Here is a 14,869-nt window from a genome sequence, read left to right as displayed (position 1 = left end):
TAATTTAGAAAGTAATTTGACTATGTCAGAAGATTGTTAACTTGACAGAACCCAAGTCTAGCAAGTAAGTTTGCAACAAGATGAAGAGACTTTTCTGTCCAGCAAAACTTTTGGCCCTATTCATTTTCATTTCCCAACAACATGCAACCTGAATTCACAGCAATACAAGCATGGCGACAGAGCACTAAAAGTAAAAAATGTCACGGTAAAATTACCTGTAAACCACCTTCATTCAAAGCTCTGGCACCATAGGCAATCCTTTTTCCACCCTCCAAAGTAGGCTGTACACTGGGATGGTGCTTCCACCTCTGAAACTCTCTAAATGGATTCAAATAGGGATTTTGATAATCTAAGCCAACCTTAAAAAAAAAATTAAAAAAAAAAATAAATGTAACATCACTGAAAATAAAGTATGAAATTTCAACAAAGTTGGAAAAGAAAACAATTGTGTATTACCACATCAACACTTCAAATCTGTTTCACATTAAACCAACCTCAGGATCTTTCTACTTAGAGAACTACTGCCAAAAATATATTCTATTAACACTACAGCAGAAGCAAGCCTGAGAATTTTGGTGGACCTACCTAAAACCCAAAGCATGAAAATGTATTTAATTGCACTGTTAACGCCTTCCATCTGTCTTTGAAATAAAACAGTGAAATTACATTAAGCATGGTTTAATGGGCAGGATAAGTGAGAAAACTTGTTTTAAATTTGTGTTCAAAACTGTTTGCTCTAGACAAGCTGGAGGGGAGAGGTAAGCAATTATTTCTAGATAGTTGTGTCCTTGCACTCACATATTTTAAACAGTTCTTCACATGATTTAGCTCAGTCAACTATCATTTCCAATTAGAAGAACCACTGTTATAATGCACTGGAGAGCAATGATGAAAACAGAAAATGGGTGTTGCAGGTGGTGGAAGAAAGACTATGCCAGTTGGCTGAATGCCCAGGATTCACATCTTATTTCATTTGAGAACTTGCCCAAAGATGCACCCTGCATTTTCCATCTTTAATATATTCTTGAAAGAACTTTTGTTACTGAATCTTCTCTTTTGTCAAAAGGAATTTTCAGGACTCCTTTAAGCTTTGAGACAATTAACAATATATATCATGAGTCGGCAACAAACAGTACCTCGATTTCTCTAGTCACTCACTGCTTTCAGAAACTGCATCTGCTTTCCTTGCTAGATGAAGTTCACAAAGGACTGGCAAAATAAGCGCAAGGTAATACTACCGCAAGAATCAGCTCAGAGGTGACAAAGGTGTAAAGTTCAAAGACAAAAAGTGCTGGTATGTGCACACAAAAGTTGGTTTTCTCCTATTCAAACGGGAAATAATGTGAACATTGCTGATTAGCATTCTAAGACCCAAAGTTTTCTACCCATCTAAAAACAAGAGGAATTTGAACGTCTACTGTCTATATTTATTAATGCCAATAATGAAAATTTGCACAGGATAAGTATGCATGTCTGAGGAAAAAATAAATAGAAGTTTCTTCAATATTTCTTAGAAAAAGGTAGACAAAAATACGGTTAGCACCCTTCAATCTAGAATCTTTCTGAAATCTCAGACAACAAATGGTCACCTCAATCTCACGCTTCTAAAAAGCCAGGTCATCTTCCTGACTGTTAAAGCTTTTTGTGTGTAAAGCACACGCACAAAATACATAGTGCATGCTTCATTTAGGACTGCAGATGCCACAAAACCATTTCCTACTATTGCTCCTTGCATCACTGGCTGGAGGAGACAGTCTCTCTAGTGATCTCAATGCTTCTCCTGACAAAGGGGCAATAAGAATGAAGCAGCAGCTTGTCCAATTCAAACAGACAGCTGCTAAAGAAGGCAAGGAGAATAAGAGAAAAAGAAGGATAAGAATAGACTGAGGAGCTCAGAAATGGAAGGGATGATGGGATGATGCTTGCGGAATTGCAGAGAGTTTCCACTTATATTCTTCTCCTCTCACAAAATGGATATGCATCCTAGGTTGACACATGAAGAGGGAACTGAATTAAGGTTACACGAAGTGACTAGATTTTGACATTTCCTAACTTCTGAATACTTTGCATAAATTTTGCAAGTATAATTTTGATTAATTAACTGTTTTTGGCTTTATCAAGACTGCAGGTTAAAATATGTTTGGTTTAATAAAAATGCGTTTATAAGCTTTCTATTTTGTTCTACTGGATTAAAGACAGATTTACGACAAATTAACCTTTCCTTATATGGGAATAAGCACAAGTGAGAAAAGATTAAGTACCAAACTTTGCCTGTTTCTATTCTTGTGTTTTCATTTCACGTTAAAACAGGAAAGAAATTGTGTAAAAATGAAGACTGAACAAAAAAAGCTTTACTTACCACAAACCCAAGAGCAACTAAAGGTTCACCCTCATTTAAGTGATAAAGAAAGGACCCTCCATAAGTATGTCTGTCCAAAGGCCAGCCGACAGTATGTTCTACTCTTCCTGGTTTCCATTTCTTTTCATCAATAGTCCATAACTGAAATGAAGATCACCAGAAACTATTTTATAATCAAAGTAAGGGCCTACAAACAACATAATCAAAGACAAACACAATTAAGTACAGAAGGAAAAAGACTGCATAAATAATACTTTGAATTTACTATGCTATGACTTATGCTTAAACTCATACAGCTAAAGACGAAGTAATGAATTACAACTATTTCTTTTGGATTACCATTTAAGAATTTGCTATTCCTTATCATCCTTGAAATGCTGTACATCAGAAAATCTAACTGAGACTCCAGCATTAAACCCCAAATTTTCTTTTAACCGCAAGACCTTGCTTTTTATTGGAGATTTCAATAAATACTTCTGCTAATGAATGCAGTGATTACATTGACCTTTTTCTTTAAGAAACATTATTAGAGTTTAATCGTGTGGCTGAGTTGATCTGAACACTTGCTGCCAAACAGGTTGTCCTTTGTCCACTCTCTCCTACACAGCTCTAATATGCATCTAATCCATGGTGATTCTGTAGAAACATCTTCACTTTTTCACTAGTGTGTCAAATTTCTGATTATCTGACAAAATATTTCTTCACCATGGAGTTATGTGCCAGCTGCAGCCTAACAATGGAAGGAGAGAAGAGCTATCCTGTTTAGCAGTCAAGCACCATTAGATCAGCTTAGGCATGGAAAGTACATCTGTATTAACAGATTAAGGAGTGCATTTCTGAGCAAGACTCTTGATTGCCCTCACTTACTGTGCTTTGGTTTGCATCGTGAAGCAGTCATGGAAGGCATGAACTGGATTCCTTTCACATGAAACTAAACTGTAAGACAAGCTCCAGGAGCCCATCTAAAGCATTCCAGTTGTAAATGGGCACTCAGTCCATGGGACCAGACTAGAGCTAATCCAAAGTAAAAATAACCCCGAAATGTGCATAGCATGGATGTGAGCTCATCAGCACCAATCATTTCACTTTACAGATCCATTCCTATTGTCTGTGCCATTTGCTAAAGCGGGCATAGTCATAGCGAAACCTCAGTCTCATCTGGAAACACAGAAACTGCAGAGCAAAACTCTGCTTGAACTACGACTTATGTATTAAAAATTGTAATTAAGACTATGACATGCAGAGGAACACTTACAGAGTAGTTATTCTCTACAAAATTCTAAAATAATGATTTTAGAGATATTTTGTAGTTGGAAATACATGCTTAAAGGGATGAAGAAAGGAATATGTTATAGTCAAACCATGAATATACTCTATTTAAATACAACAGCTCTTTTTCATTAGTAATAGTTTAGTTCAAGTTTTCCTGAGTATAAAATATATTAAAAACAAAAAACAAACAAAAAAAAAAAAGAGACCCCCATTCCAATTTTATAAGCCCAGTGAAGGGATTTGGGGGTAAAAAAAAAAAAAAAAAAAAAAAAAAAAAAAAAAAAAAAAAAAAAAAAGCTCATCTATAAGGTGTTACAGATAGCGTGAATCACCATTGGGAACAGTCCCTTTCCCTGTCTAATGAATACATACAGGGCCCATAGAAAGCCTTTTCTTCCCTGCTCAGGTGCCCCCTTCTCCTTCCCTCCTCCCCTCCCCTGAAACCCCAACAAACATAAAATTAGGCAGCATGAATCCTTTGCCCATTTACTGAAACTACTGAAATTAATTACAGGCAATAGATTTCACAAATACCTTAATCTGGAATCAAATTAAGTAGTTAGCAGGGTGGATTCACAGGCTAAATTACTTCTAGTTATAACACATACAAAAAGCAGCTGAAACGGAACAGTCATGACATTCAAAGAACAAGCCTTCTCTGACCAACTCCAGAATAACAAAGATCCTGAAGTTTGAAAGTGTAACTCTCAAAACTTATCATTCTAACATTTTATAAACAGAAACAACTAGCTTAGAGCTTTACAATTTCTTCTTCAACTGTAAAAATTATGCAGGGGATACCTCTTTCAATCCAATGCCATAGCTCTGGGGTTGACATTTCTCCCTTAGATTGTATTTCTTGTACAGCTGTTTGGCTAGATGTCCATGGCAACCTTCCGCAAAGACTGTGACTTTAGCATGGAGTTCCAAGCCTCTTTCAAAGGTAGCCTGTAAAAGCAGAGCATTAAATCAACAGTTTAGATCTGTGCCATACCAAACTCACAGCAAGAGAATGGAGGGCAATAAGGTGATTTTACGCTACCTTGTGCCACTGCCCAGAACCTACAAACCATCACATGCTATGGCTCTAATCCAACTGTCTTTCCCATCTAACCATGACACACTCCCAGCAAGTCTTGTAAGGGGATTCAAACAGAGCAAGCAGTTAATCATCATTCTTCTACTGAAAAAGAATCTTTTCCAGATCAGACAGATGATTCTTGTATCACATGAGTTCATTCATAGGGTGCAAAGGAGCCCCAACAGAACAAAAAATCTTAACCTGTAACTTTACATTTTAAGTTCTGCTCATAAAATCACATTATAATAAAACATTGTTCCAGATATGTACATGGGACAGAGGCTACACAGAAATGCCAGACCAGGAAAACGTGTGTTACCCTCACCCCCAAATGAAATAACCCACTACCTCAGAACAATGTTACTGTAACAAATATTACAACAGTCTTACATGTGAAAGCATATAATAAAATTACATTAGTATAAGGTATCAGTATTGAACAATTTCTTACCAAAAATTCCAACAATGAGTTTCAGAGTATGGTAAGGAGAATCAGCATACTCATGTATAACTATGTCACCAGCAACTGTGAACACGTTAGCCTAGAGTATTACTAGATTATATCTGCAATGTAGGGATACTAGATTGTATATTTAAATTGCAAACATACATAATCTTGCAGGGAAATAAAAACAAACAATATTTTAAAGAAAATAAGCTTGACTTGACCAAGAAAGCTTACTGTTGAAAAAAATAATGAGAATAACTTTGGATGAAGCCAGCTAGGTGTAGCCAAGCGAGCATCTCAAGGTAACTGTGCCTGAAGTCAGCATAGGTTCAGCATAAGCTTACCGCTTTGGTTTTGAATTGTCTCTCAGGTGCAATGTGCTCATAACATACTGGTTGAAAACCTCTGAAAAGGGCTAGAAAGTGAAAATGTTCCCTTTAATCAGGAATTACCTTTAAACAGGAGTTACAAGATTTTGTTGGATCTTTTCTGTATCATTTGAATTTCTGACTGTTAATCTGAAAATGAACTGATTTTGTGGAATACTAATAGAACTACATGGATTTATTATTCGATCTAAAGATTAAAAATATATACTGTCCAATTTGAAGGGAAGTTCCTTGCTGGATTTATGATTATTTAATAAATTACAACTTGTCAGTATCAGAGATTCAAGTGCTAGAAACATTGCAGTAGTGTGACAAAGTTGTATTTCAGAGTTAACATCCTTCTCCAGCATCTACACAAGAATCGACGTGCAACTTTTTACTGTACGCTTTGATCACTGGCATTTTTATTTGATTTGTGCTGATCAGAGGGTGAGACCCTATTCATCAACCACAGTCTATTCTATTCTGCTCTGTATAAACACACTGAAGATATTCTTGCCTTGAAGATTATATACACTGTATTTATTTAATTGAACCTTATGCACTGGAGGTAGTATCAGCTGACCTAATAGATAGCTCATACACTTGAATGCTCACAGAATTTTGCAGCAGTGCAAGACAACTTATTTACAAATTGAAGAAGAGAACAGATAAAGTGTTTGTAATAGACACATTCTCCCAGAAAAAAAGGAAAAGTTTTCTAGGTTTTGCAGATGCTTTAAAAAAATCATAGTTCGCGGCCTTCACACTGCAAATTAAACCAATTTTTCACTGCTACAGCAAACATATGTATTACTTGTACCTCCCACTGCAGAAAACATATAGCTGAAAATAAATGTGTGTATATCCACATGCACACAGCCACTCTTGGAGACAAACAGTATTATACAAAGGCTTTATTTTTCTCTGCCTTCAGCTCCTCCTCCAATGGGTTTGTTCTCCTAAAACAAGAATGAGTCTTTTCTTCTCAACTCCTGCCTTATATAGGGAAAATAGCCCAGACTTCTACGTGGAAGTAAATACCTCTTTGAAATTTTATGCAACTAGCAAGAATCTTTATAAAGATAGTAAAATTTAAGACAAAAACCAGTACTCAGAATTTTGTTGCTAGCTACTTCTCTGTGAAGGTTCTTCTGAATTACTCTGAAGTGCTGAATTCACCCTGTGCCTCGCATACGGAACCAACACGCTTGCGACAGGTTCTGGATTCTGCTAAGCCTGCCAAAGTCCAACACTTACGGCAAGAAGTCACGTTCCAGATCCGGCAAGTAAAGGTAAGTGGCCAACCAGCAAAAAGGTAGGAAGATTCAGTATGTACCTTGCCCCAACACTGCAGACAGACTGTCAACAAACGTGACTGCAGTTGTAAACACCACAGAAAAATCAGACAGAAAAACTCTCTTACGTGCTGCTAGTTACCAGTGGGACAACAGCTCTCCGTTTCACTTCCACGCCTTTTCTCTAGGAGTTCCTGGAACTCTTTCCTTTGTTCCCTGAATCCACATATGCCAAAGCACCCTTGCGATTTTTCCTTTGAATCACTCTTAAACAAGCCTCCTTTTTGCAAAGACTTTTCCTACTGATCTACTGAACAGTTTACGCTGTTCTGACACCAGAACTTCCATATACTGATAACCATTTTATAAGTAGAGATGGAAGAATTGAATCCTTAAGACAGGTACTCAGTTAGGTAATTTTTCTTAGGGAGTAGCAAAATTACTGATGACACTAGAAACAGATATATCAATTCCATAATTAGAGCTCTAGCTACGGAAAAGCTGGCTACTTACTTTAGGTGCTCCATCCTTTTGGATGCCTACATCATTAGTTGCAATCCCTTTCACGCTACCATCTTCATGAAAAAGAACCTTTGGAAATATTTAAATAAAAAACATTTTAATGATCTGTCATTTTAATCCATTCACTAAAAAAAAAAAAAAACAAAAAAAAACCCCGCAACTGCAGAACTTCTAAGCACCAAGTCTTTCAGCCATCTAGTGGTCAAGATTACGCAATTATTCAGATACGCTGTGGTCCACTTGTGCTTTGCTGGATCTGGGCTGGGAATTTAGGGCACTGAAACACAAGGGTTTTAGTGCACTTTACTAAGAGGAATCTTGTGAACATACAAGTAACTAGGGGCGAAGTGAGGGGCAGGGGTTCAAAAACCCCCTCTCATATACACACTGATGTTAATACCTCAGCTGCTGCGTAGCCTGGATACACCTCAACACCCAAAGCTTCTGCTTGTTCGCCCAACCAACTCACTAAGTGTCCCAGCCGTACTATGTAATTTCCATGATTAACCATCGGAAGTCCTAGACAAAACACACACACACAAAATGTAGAACACTAAGCAAAATAACAGAACTTGTACAAATCACATGTTGCATCTTTTGTTACAACTGCTATCTTCACAGTAGTGTCACGTTATTACAGGCCTCGTCTATGTGGACCTTATCACTGTCAACTATTACACTCTACGTACACTTGCTGTACTATAGTGAAACAAAATTGCTTCATTTATGAAAAAGCTCAAAAAGACGCTAAGAAAATGACTCTTTACCAAAGGGTTCCTCAACAAGCCTTACCTGGGAGGATTGGCACTGGAATTCTAAATTTCTTTGTTAAAATTCCAAACTTGTCTTCAGTTACAGGAGTATGAAGTGGAGCCTACACAAAAAAGAAAATAAAAACAGTACTGAGTTATTTTTTCCTGCCAGGCAAAAAAATAAAAGGTCAAACTGGCAGTCAATGAAAGATCTAATGAAGAGCTTCTATAGGACAGACATGCTTTACATACTTCTCACAATAGAGAAGATAAAGTACCCTAATGAAACAGTGATCAGGCAAGAATAAACACAGCTATCGAGGAAACAAAATCTCCTAGAAGCATCTTAGGCCTCCATCATATCACCGTGTCTGCACAAAAATCAGTGTACTGTACATCATTTTCTGAGTGTATGCAGAACTACTGTGTAGAAGCAGCAAGTCTGACATTGCAAAGAATTCATTATCTTATTGCTTATGCACAGGAGTTGGATTCTGCACAAACACAGCAGATGTAGTGCATCCCAGGAAGCACCAGACATACAAAGTATGTGCAGTAAGACTATCATATAAAAAAGCAAAGGCCACAACATATCTGTTTAGACATAAAAATTTAGCATTGATGCCCTACAGGAAATGGACTAAAAAGAAGATAGGGTTTTTTTTTGGCAAGTCACCACATTTTAAATGGAACAAACGTATACAACGTGTTGGATACAGAGTTTATTACAACCTAGAGACAAATTGCAATGTTTATATGTTCATACATACCCCCCGCTCCTTCCAGTCCGGAAAAAGTTCTTCTAAGGACCGTGGCTCAAGACAAGCACCAGAAAGTGTATGTGCACCAATCTGACCAGCTTTTTCCACCAGACAAACACGTATTTCTTTCCCATGCTCAGTGGCTAACTGCTTGAGTCGAATAGCTGCAGAAAGACCCGCAGGGCCTCCTCCGACTATGACAACATCAGCTTCCTCTGCAAATCTTTCCATGTTTACTCCTTCAATAGGACAAAAGATGATAAAGCAAATGGATCTCAAATTTCCCCTACCCTCTCTCTCACTAAACCTTGCTTTGCGATACCGCTACCAGGCATCACAGTAACATCACCTTGCATAAAAGGCGGCTAAATATTCAACAGAATGCCCACTTCAGTACTTGGAAGAGGGTAGAAAGACTTTAGCATTTATTCTGTCAATGTAAAATCAGCTCTTGTAAGTGATAAGAAGATAAGCCACAATAACATACTCAGTCTCTATACATTGTAGATAAGTATCAGCAATGTTAAAAATAAGAGCATAGTTGCCTAGCTGTCTCGAAGACACTTGGTGAAACTCTGGGGAAGAGAGAAAAAAAAAGAAAAAAAAATCCTTAGTCAAAACAAGTTATTTTATTTTACCCTAATTAATCAGCAGCCGTTCTGGAATTGAAGCCATTAAAATTGCTGGATATATAGGCTGGAATGGCCAGAAATGAATATTCCTCTTATTTTGTCACAAATTGTCATGGTGAGAGCAATTGAAAAATCAAAAAAATACAGACACGACTAAATCTTGTTGTGACAGTCACTCAAGTAAAAATAATATATGTATTTTCTTCACATAACTAGAATCAAGTTCAATCTGACCTGATTTTATAGTGATAAATACAATCATTGTGAGATAGCAACCATAAAATTTCATTTGGAACATTACTACTGTACTTAACAGAACAGAATCTCTGTAAAAAGAAAAAAAACAGCAACACATTTCCATGTTGTTAAAACTGAGTAATAAAAATAAAAAGAAGCTTTTAAAATGCATAGTTTCACTTACCTTCCCATCGTTTGTCTTTTTCCCGAGGATGAATAGTATAATGTGTAGTTATGCGAGGCACAGAGGTAGTAGATGCATATCCTGCCATATGTAGTGATGGAAGGCAGTCTCTCTTTATCAACTTTAAAGCACGAAAAAACAGACATGCTGCAAAAACAAAAAACAGATCTGCCAAATCATTTGCTTCCCAAAATTTTCCATTTTTCAGAGACACAAGTGGACAACAAATATTACAGTGCCTTAGAAGGCTACCAGGTCAAATGAAGACAGGGAAGTGTATATACAGATTTTTAAATTTTCAGCAACTAGGACTGTGCATGTGTAATTTTATATTAAAAAAAAAAAAAAAAGACAGGGAGCTTTCCCTTTAAGCAAATACCACTCAAGGAACAAGTACACCAGCCAACCAGTTCTGACAGCTGACATACTGCACGTATGTACAAAGGAAAAAGACATTTTTAAGTTCCTATTTCATTTTTAAAGTCAAAAGATTTATTGCAGACTTCATTAAAAAGGACTAAAAAACAGGAGAAAGGACACACAAGTTCATCCCTTTTGCAATCTCAATACATGTTCAGACACACAGCCTGGGCTGCTGATTCTAAGCAGCTGATCTAAAGTAAATACCATGATCTATACTAAAAGCCAAGACTTAAACAAACATACTTTAGTAAAGCTAGAAATAGATACAGGTAATCTTTACCTTTGCTACAGAAACATTAATTATTGCCACAACAAATTAGTCATTCTCATTAAGCAAATGGACCAATACATAAGTTTCAAATGAGCAAAACAGGACAAAAGGGCACGTCACATGCTTGTTCTGATTTCTTTCACAAAAAAATTCATGTTTTGAAGTTGTATGTGATCTGTACTCAGAGAACTAGTAAGTGTAGCCCCAAAATAGTTAGAGTTAAAAGGTCTGTCAGGTAACGCATGCTGAATGCTATTTTGCCTTCCATTACGAATTCCCTTAATCTAATTTTAGGGCAGAGAGGGAGAATATTGTATTTGAAATACAGTATTTCTGCAAACTACATAAGCAAAGTCACCAACACACTATGGCTGATGTGTTTCATTGTCAATGGTGATGAACAAGTCCACCACAAACATCCTCCATCATAACTACATAGTGACAGTTGGGCTACCGGTCTCTATATGCAAGGTAATAACCTAAAAGTATTATCTATGTCAGTTTCCTAACAGCAATTCTGTACGTAACAAATATAACATAAAAGTTATTATCGTAAGTAACAAGTAATTCTTATTGTGACTCACAAGTACCCTTTACCTGCAACTGGACAGCTTCAAATAACGGATGTGCGAATAAGCAATGTATTTTATATGCAAGATAACAAGTACACCAATACACATTAAAACATGATACCTTAACTTCTTTTTTGAGATGTTTTATTTGAACAGGACTGATGGTACGATGAGTTACATAGCATTGTTAGAAATATACTCAGTATTTGGCAAAAATAAAAAGGGAAACTGAGTTAGAAATATGTTTGGTAATTACAAAGGCAGGTCCAAACTCTGAAATGGCACCTGAACAGACTTTTCACTGACTGAACGACAACTTGTGTGACTGTGTTACTGCAGAGTTGAGAATTTGCAGACCTGATATTTCACATAACATGAAGCAATTCAGCGCGAAGTGGTGCAAACACTCTCTAAAAAAAGAGCAAAACCTCGCTCGTATTAAGTTCTTTGACAACTGCCGCCAGGACGTTATTTCTACGGTTATTACTTCAATGATGATGTACGTCCAACCACTTCAGCTTTTAAAACACGTAACACTTAGCAAAGATCCCTCCAAAACAGGCACCTTTTTATAGCGCCACGTTACGCTTAACACCAGGTAAAGCACATTAAAAAAAGAATACACAGCTAGCCCAAACCGCGCAGGTGCCTACTACGCAGTTTTATGCTCCGACGGAGATTTAAACGAGCAGAGACCTCCGCGACGAGGGGGGAACCGCGGCGGGACAGCGGCCCAGCCCGACCTCCCCCCGGCGGCTGCGCAGGCGCCGCGGCGGCGCCGACCTTTGCTCCAATTCCGCGCCGAGGGGCGGCGCCGCCGCGGCCGCCGTGCCCCCGCCACGGCCCGCTGCCCCCGCTGCCCCCCGGCGCGTTACCTCGGCTGGAAGACGGGCAGAGAGGCGGCAACATGGCGGCGGCTCACGGCTGTCCCCGGGGCGCTCGCGCCTCGCCACGACGCCCCCGCCGCTCACCCCCCAGCTCCCCTCAGCCCCGCCGCGCCTGCGCGCTCGGCTGCCTGCGGGGCGACACACCCCCCCGCCGCCCCGCCCCCGCCGCCAGGACTACAGCTCCCAGGGCCCCCCGAGCGGGGCGCCGGCGGGGACACATCACGCACGCGCCTCGCCACCAGGGGCCGCCAAAAGAACCGTTTCCCTCGCCTAATATGTAAAGGCAGGAACATGGGGGTAGCGGCGCGATGGTTTACGTGTCTGTGCGCCGTGTGGACTGCGAACGGGACCAATCTGTAGCTAAGCCAGGCGGGCACCACGGCGAGAAAGACTACCGCTCCCGGCGTGCAGCGCGATGCCCACAGTTCCAAGCGGCGCTCCCCGCTCGAGGGCGGTGCAGCACTCCCCGTCGCCAAGGAGGTGCTTGGTGCGCTGCAGTGCATGCCGGGATACGGGCGAGCCTCTCCCCGGCGCCCTGAAGCCTTGGGGGCGGGGCGCGGAGCCGTTGGGGCGGGGCGAGCGGACGTCGAGGCGCGCGCGCAGAGCCGTTGGGGCGGGGCGAGCGGACGTCGAGGCGCGCGCGCAGAGCCGTTGGGGCGGGGCGAGCGGACGTCGAGGCGCGCGCGCAGAGCCGTTGGGGCGGGGCGAGCGGACGTCGAGGCGCGCGCGCAGAGCCGTTGGGGCGGGGCGAGCGGACGTCGAGGCGCGCGCAGAGCCGTTGGGGCGGGGCGAGCGGACGTCGAGGCGCGCGCAGAGCCGTTGGGTCGGCGGAGCGGAGCATGGCTGAGGCGGGGCCGCTGCAGCCCGCGGCGCTCCCGGAGGGCCCGCCCGGCGCCGGGCCCAGGAGGAGCCGCAGCTGGAGCAGGGGGGCGCGGCCGCCGGAGCACCTCGCCGGCCACCCGCAGGAGCTGCTGGAGGAGGTGGAGATGCAGATCGGAGACGTGAGTGACCGACTCCCTGGCGGGCAGCGCTGGGAAGGGGGTCCGGGGCGGCGGTAACGGCGGCTCCGGTTTCCGCGGCCCGGCCTTTCCCTTCGTCTCGCTCCTGCCGGGCTCCGGCTGATGCGTCCCCGCTGCCGCGGCCCTGGGATAACAGGGGGCAAACGGGTAGTCGATCCGGGGAATGTCTCCGGCTGCGTCTGGGCGACCGCCAACTTCTCGCTCTGTCCTCCAGGCTGCCTTCTCGCTGACAAAGATCCTGGAGGCGACGTCTGCCGTGTCAGCCCAGGTGGAAGAGCTTGCGACCAAATGTTCGGAAAACGCCAGATTTCTTAAAACTTGGCGGGACCTGCTGAAGGAGGGGTATGATTCTCTGAAACCCAGCGAGTAACCCTACCGTCGTGGAAAAAGCGGGAACTTCTGCTGCCTGCTGAGGGATGCTGAGAGTGGAGTCATCCCAAAGTATTTGCCTTTTGCTGACCATGCCTTGTGACAGTACAGCTTGGTTGGGATCATACCAGGTTGTCTGCTTATATGAGACTTGAATGTGTTACTGCACACTGTGCCTAGTATTTTTTTAAACAACTTTTTTAGCGATTTCACTTGGTGGGTTTATTTTCTCAACTACTCCCCTTGAGCTAGAAGAGAGTTCTTTGGAAAATACTTGATAACTTGTATGTGTATGAATACTATGTATAAGTCTCTTGAGTAAAATAACTTTGTTTAGGGGGAGTAGTCAGTTGTAACTTTTAAACTCTTCCTTTGCAGCTCAGGTGATCTCATATTTGAAAGAACTTTCAGTTTTGCTAACATAAGGGAGACAAAGTTAACTTGTAAGGTACATCCAGAAGTCACTGGTTGTGGGGAGGAGGTATCCCATGAAGATGTATTGTCAGCCATCTTTTTTAAGAACTTTGACCATGCTAAAAGAAGCCCTGTTAACTCCAGAGAAACCTGTAAAACTAATTTCTCTTTTCCTCTATGCACACTCTTTCTTCAGGTTGAGGATGGGATAATACGGCCAGTGAGGTCTTATTTAAGAGCTATAGATAAGCCACGCTATCCCAAATCTTACTGTTTTAGGCAGTATTGCAATATATTTCTATAAAGCTGCATTTCTTTTGCAAAGAGTTTGATAATTGCAAACAATGTTACACCAGACTACTTGTAATAAATACAAAGTGCCTTATGCATGGACCATAGATATCTATGTGGTAAAAATTTTAACTGTATTGCTTACTGATAGGATGGATTATTTTCAAGTATTAGTACAAGCTTCCTTCAATTAGAAAAGTGTCTGTGAACTGTATTCTCCCATCTCAAGGGCAGCAACTTGTTATGTTTTTGGCCTATTGTATGTCCTGCCTCAAGCAGTAACTAGTTAGTTAATCAAGTGTCTACTATAAACAGGACCTTTGGTCTGAAAGATCACTAATCTGTAATAAATAGCTGCATTGAAACTTCTGTATCCCTTACCAGCGTAATGTGAAAAAATAATACTGAAATGCAATGGGAAGCTTCAGGAGAATGTGGCTGTACCATGACTTGTAGTGAGCCTAATTTTCACTAGCAGAAGGATTTTTAAAAGACAAACTGTAGTTTTGTTATCGAAAGAATAAAGATGTTACAACAAATTTTGAACTAACTAAATATTCTAAGGTTACTTGTTGGAAACAAAGAACATTGAATATATCCATAATCAACTTCAAGTGAAAATAGAAGCAAGGGCAAGGACAGGTGTCCTTATATTCCTTATAAAAAGCTGTTTCAGTCACTGAGCATGCTAAGCTTTAATGATAATTAA

General features: G+C 40.8%; 2 protein-coding genes across 8 annotated transcripts in view; one reads left to right on the top strand and one right to left on the bottom strand.

Moving 5' to 3' along the window:
• ETFDH (electron transfer flavoprotein dehydrogenase) overlaps window positions 1-12,229 on the bottom strand; it is a 31,653-nt gene extending 19,424 nt beyond the window's left edge. For 6 of the 7 annotated variants that reach the window (XR_010388998.1, XR_010388999.1, XR_010389000.1 and 3 more), the window contains exons 1-9: window positions 12,056-12,229; window positions 9,915-10,061; window positions 8,871-9,100; window positions 8,141-8,222; window positions 7,749-7,867; window positions 7,340-7,417; window positions 4,433-4,579; window positions 2,360-2,500; window positions 216-359 (exon numbers count right to left, since the gene is read on the bottom strand). Coding sequence is in view for 4 of the 7 variants with exons in the window: in XM_064510892.1 (XP_064366962.1) it covers window positions 216-359; window positions 2,360-2,500; window positions 4,433-4,579; window positions 7,340-7,417; window positions 7,749-7,867; window positions 8,141-8,222; window positions 8,871-9,100; window positions 9,915-10,061; window positions 12,056-12,089 (1,122 nt within the window). In the remaining 3 variants the exon portion in view is untranslated. Of the gene's footprint in view, window positions 1-215; window positions 360-2,359; window positions 2,501-4,432; window positions 4,580-7,339; window positions 7,418-7,748; window positions 7,868-8,140; window positions 8,223-8,870; window positions 9,101-9,348; window positions 9,437-9,914; window positions 10,062-12,055 lie in introns of those variants that run through there. The other variant, XM_064510894.1, reaches the window with a different exon arrangement.
• Window positions 12,230-12,803: 574 nt separating this feature from the next.
• Window positions 12,804-14,699, top strand: C4H4orf46 (chromosome 4 C4orf46 homolog). The gene is made up of 2 exons (XM_026120197.2): window positions 12,804-13,068; window positions 13,301-14,699. Exons 1-2 carry the CDS (start codon window positions 12,907-12,909, stop codon window positions 13,454-13,456), a joined length of 318 nt encoding a protein of 105 aa, XP_025975982.1. The 5' UTR covers window positions 12,804-12,906; the 3' UTR covers window positions 13,457-14,699.
• The last annotated feature ends 170 nt before the right edge of the window (window positions 14,700-14,869 follow it).

The sequence above is a fragment of the Dromaius novaehollandiae genome, chromosome 4 (assembly GCF_036370855.1).
Source record: "Dromaius novaehollandiae isolate bDroNov1 chromosome 4, bDroNov1.hap1, whole genome shotgun sequence".
Classification (NCBI taxonomy): Eukaryota; Metazoa; Chordata; class Aves; order Casuariiformes; family Dromaiidae; genus Dromaius; species Dromaius novaehollandiae.
Note: the sequence above shows the minus strand (reverse complement) of the source record. Positions and strands in the feature narration are given on the sequence as shown.

Bases quoted from the DNA above. Each gene is read 5' to 3' on its own strand.
- C4H4orf46 (XM_026120197.2), top strand. From the start codon at position 12,907: ATGGCTGAGGCGGGGCCGCTGCAGCCCGCGGCGCTCCCGGAGGGCCCG. The intron at 13,069-13,300 runs GTGAGTGACCGA...TCTGTCCTCCAG, and splicing joins TGGAGATGCAGATCGGAGAC to GCTGCCTTCTCGCTGACAAA.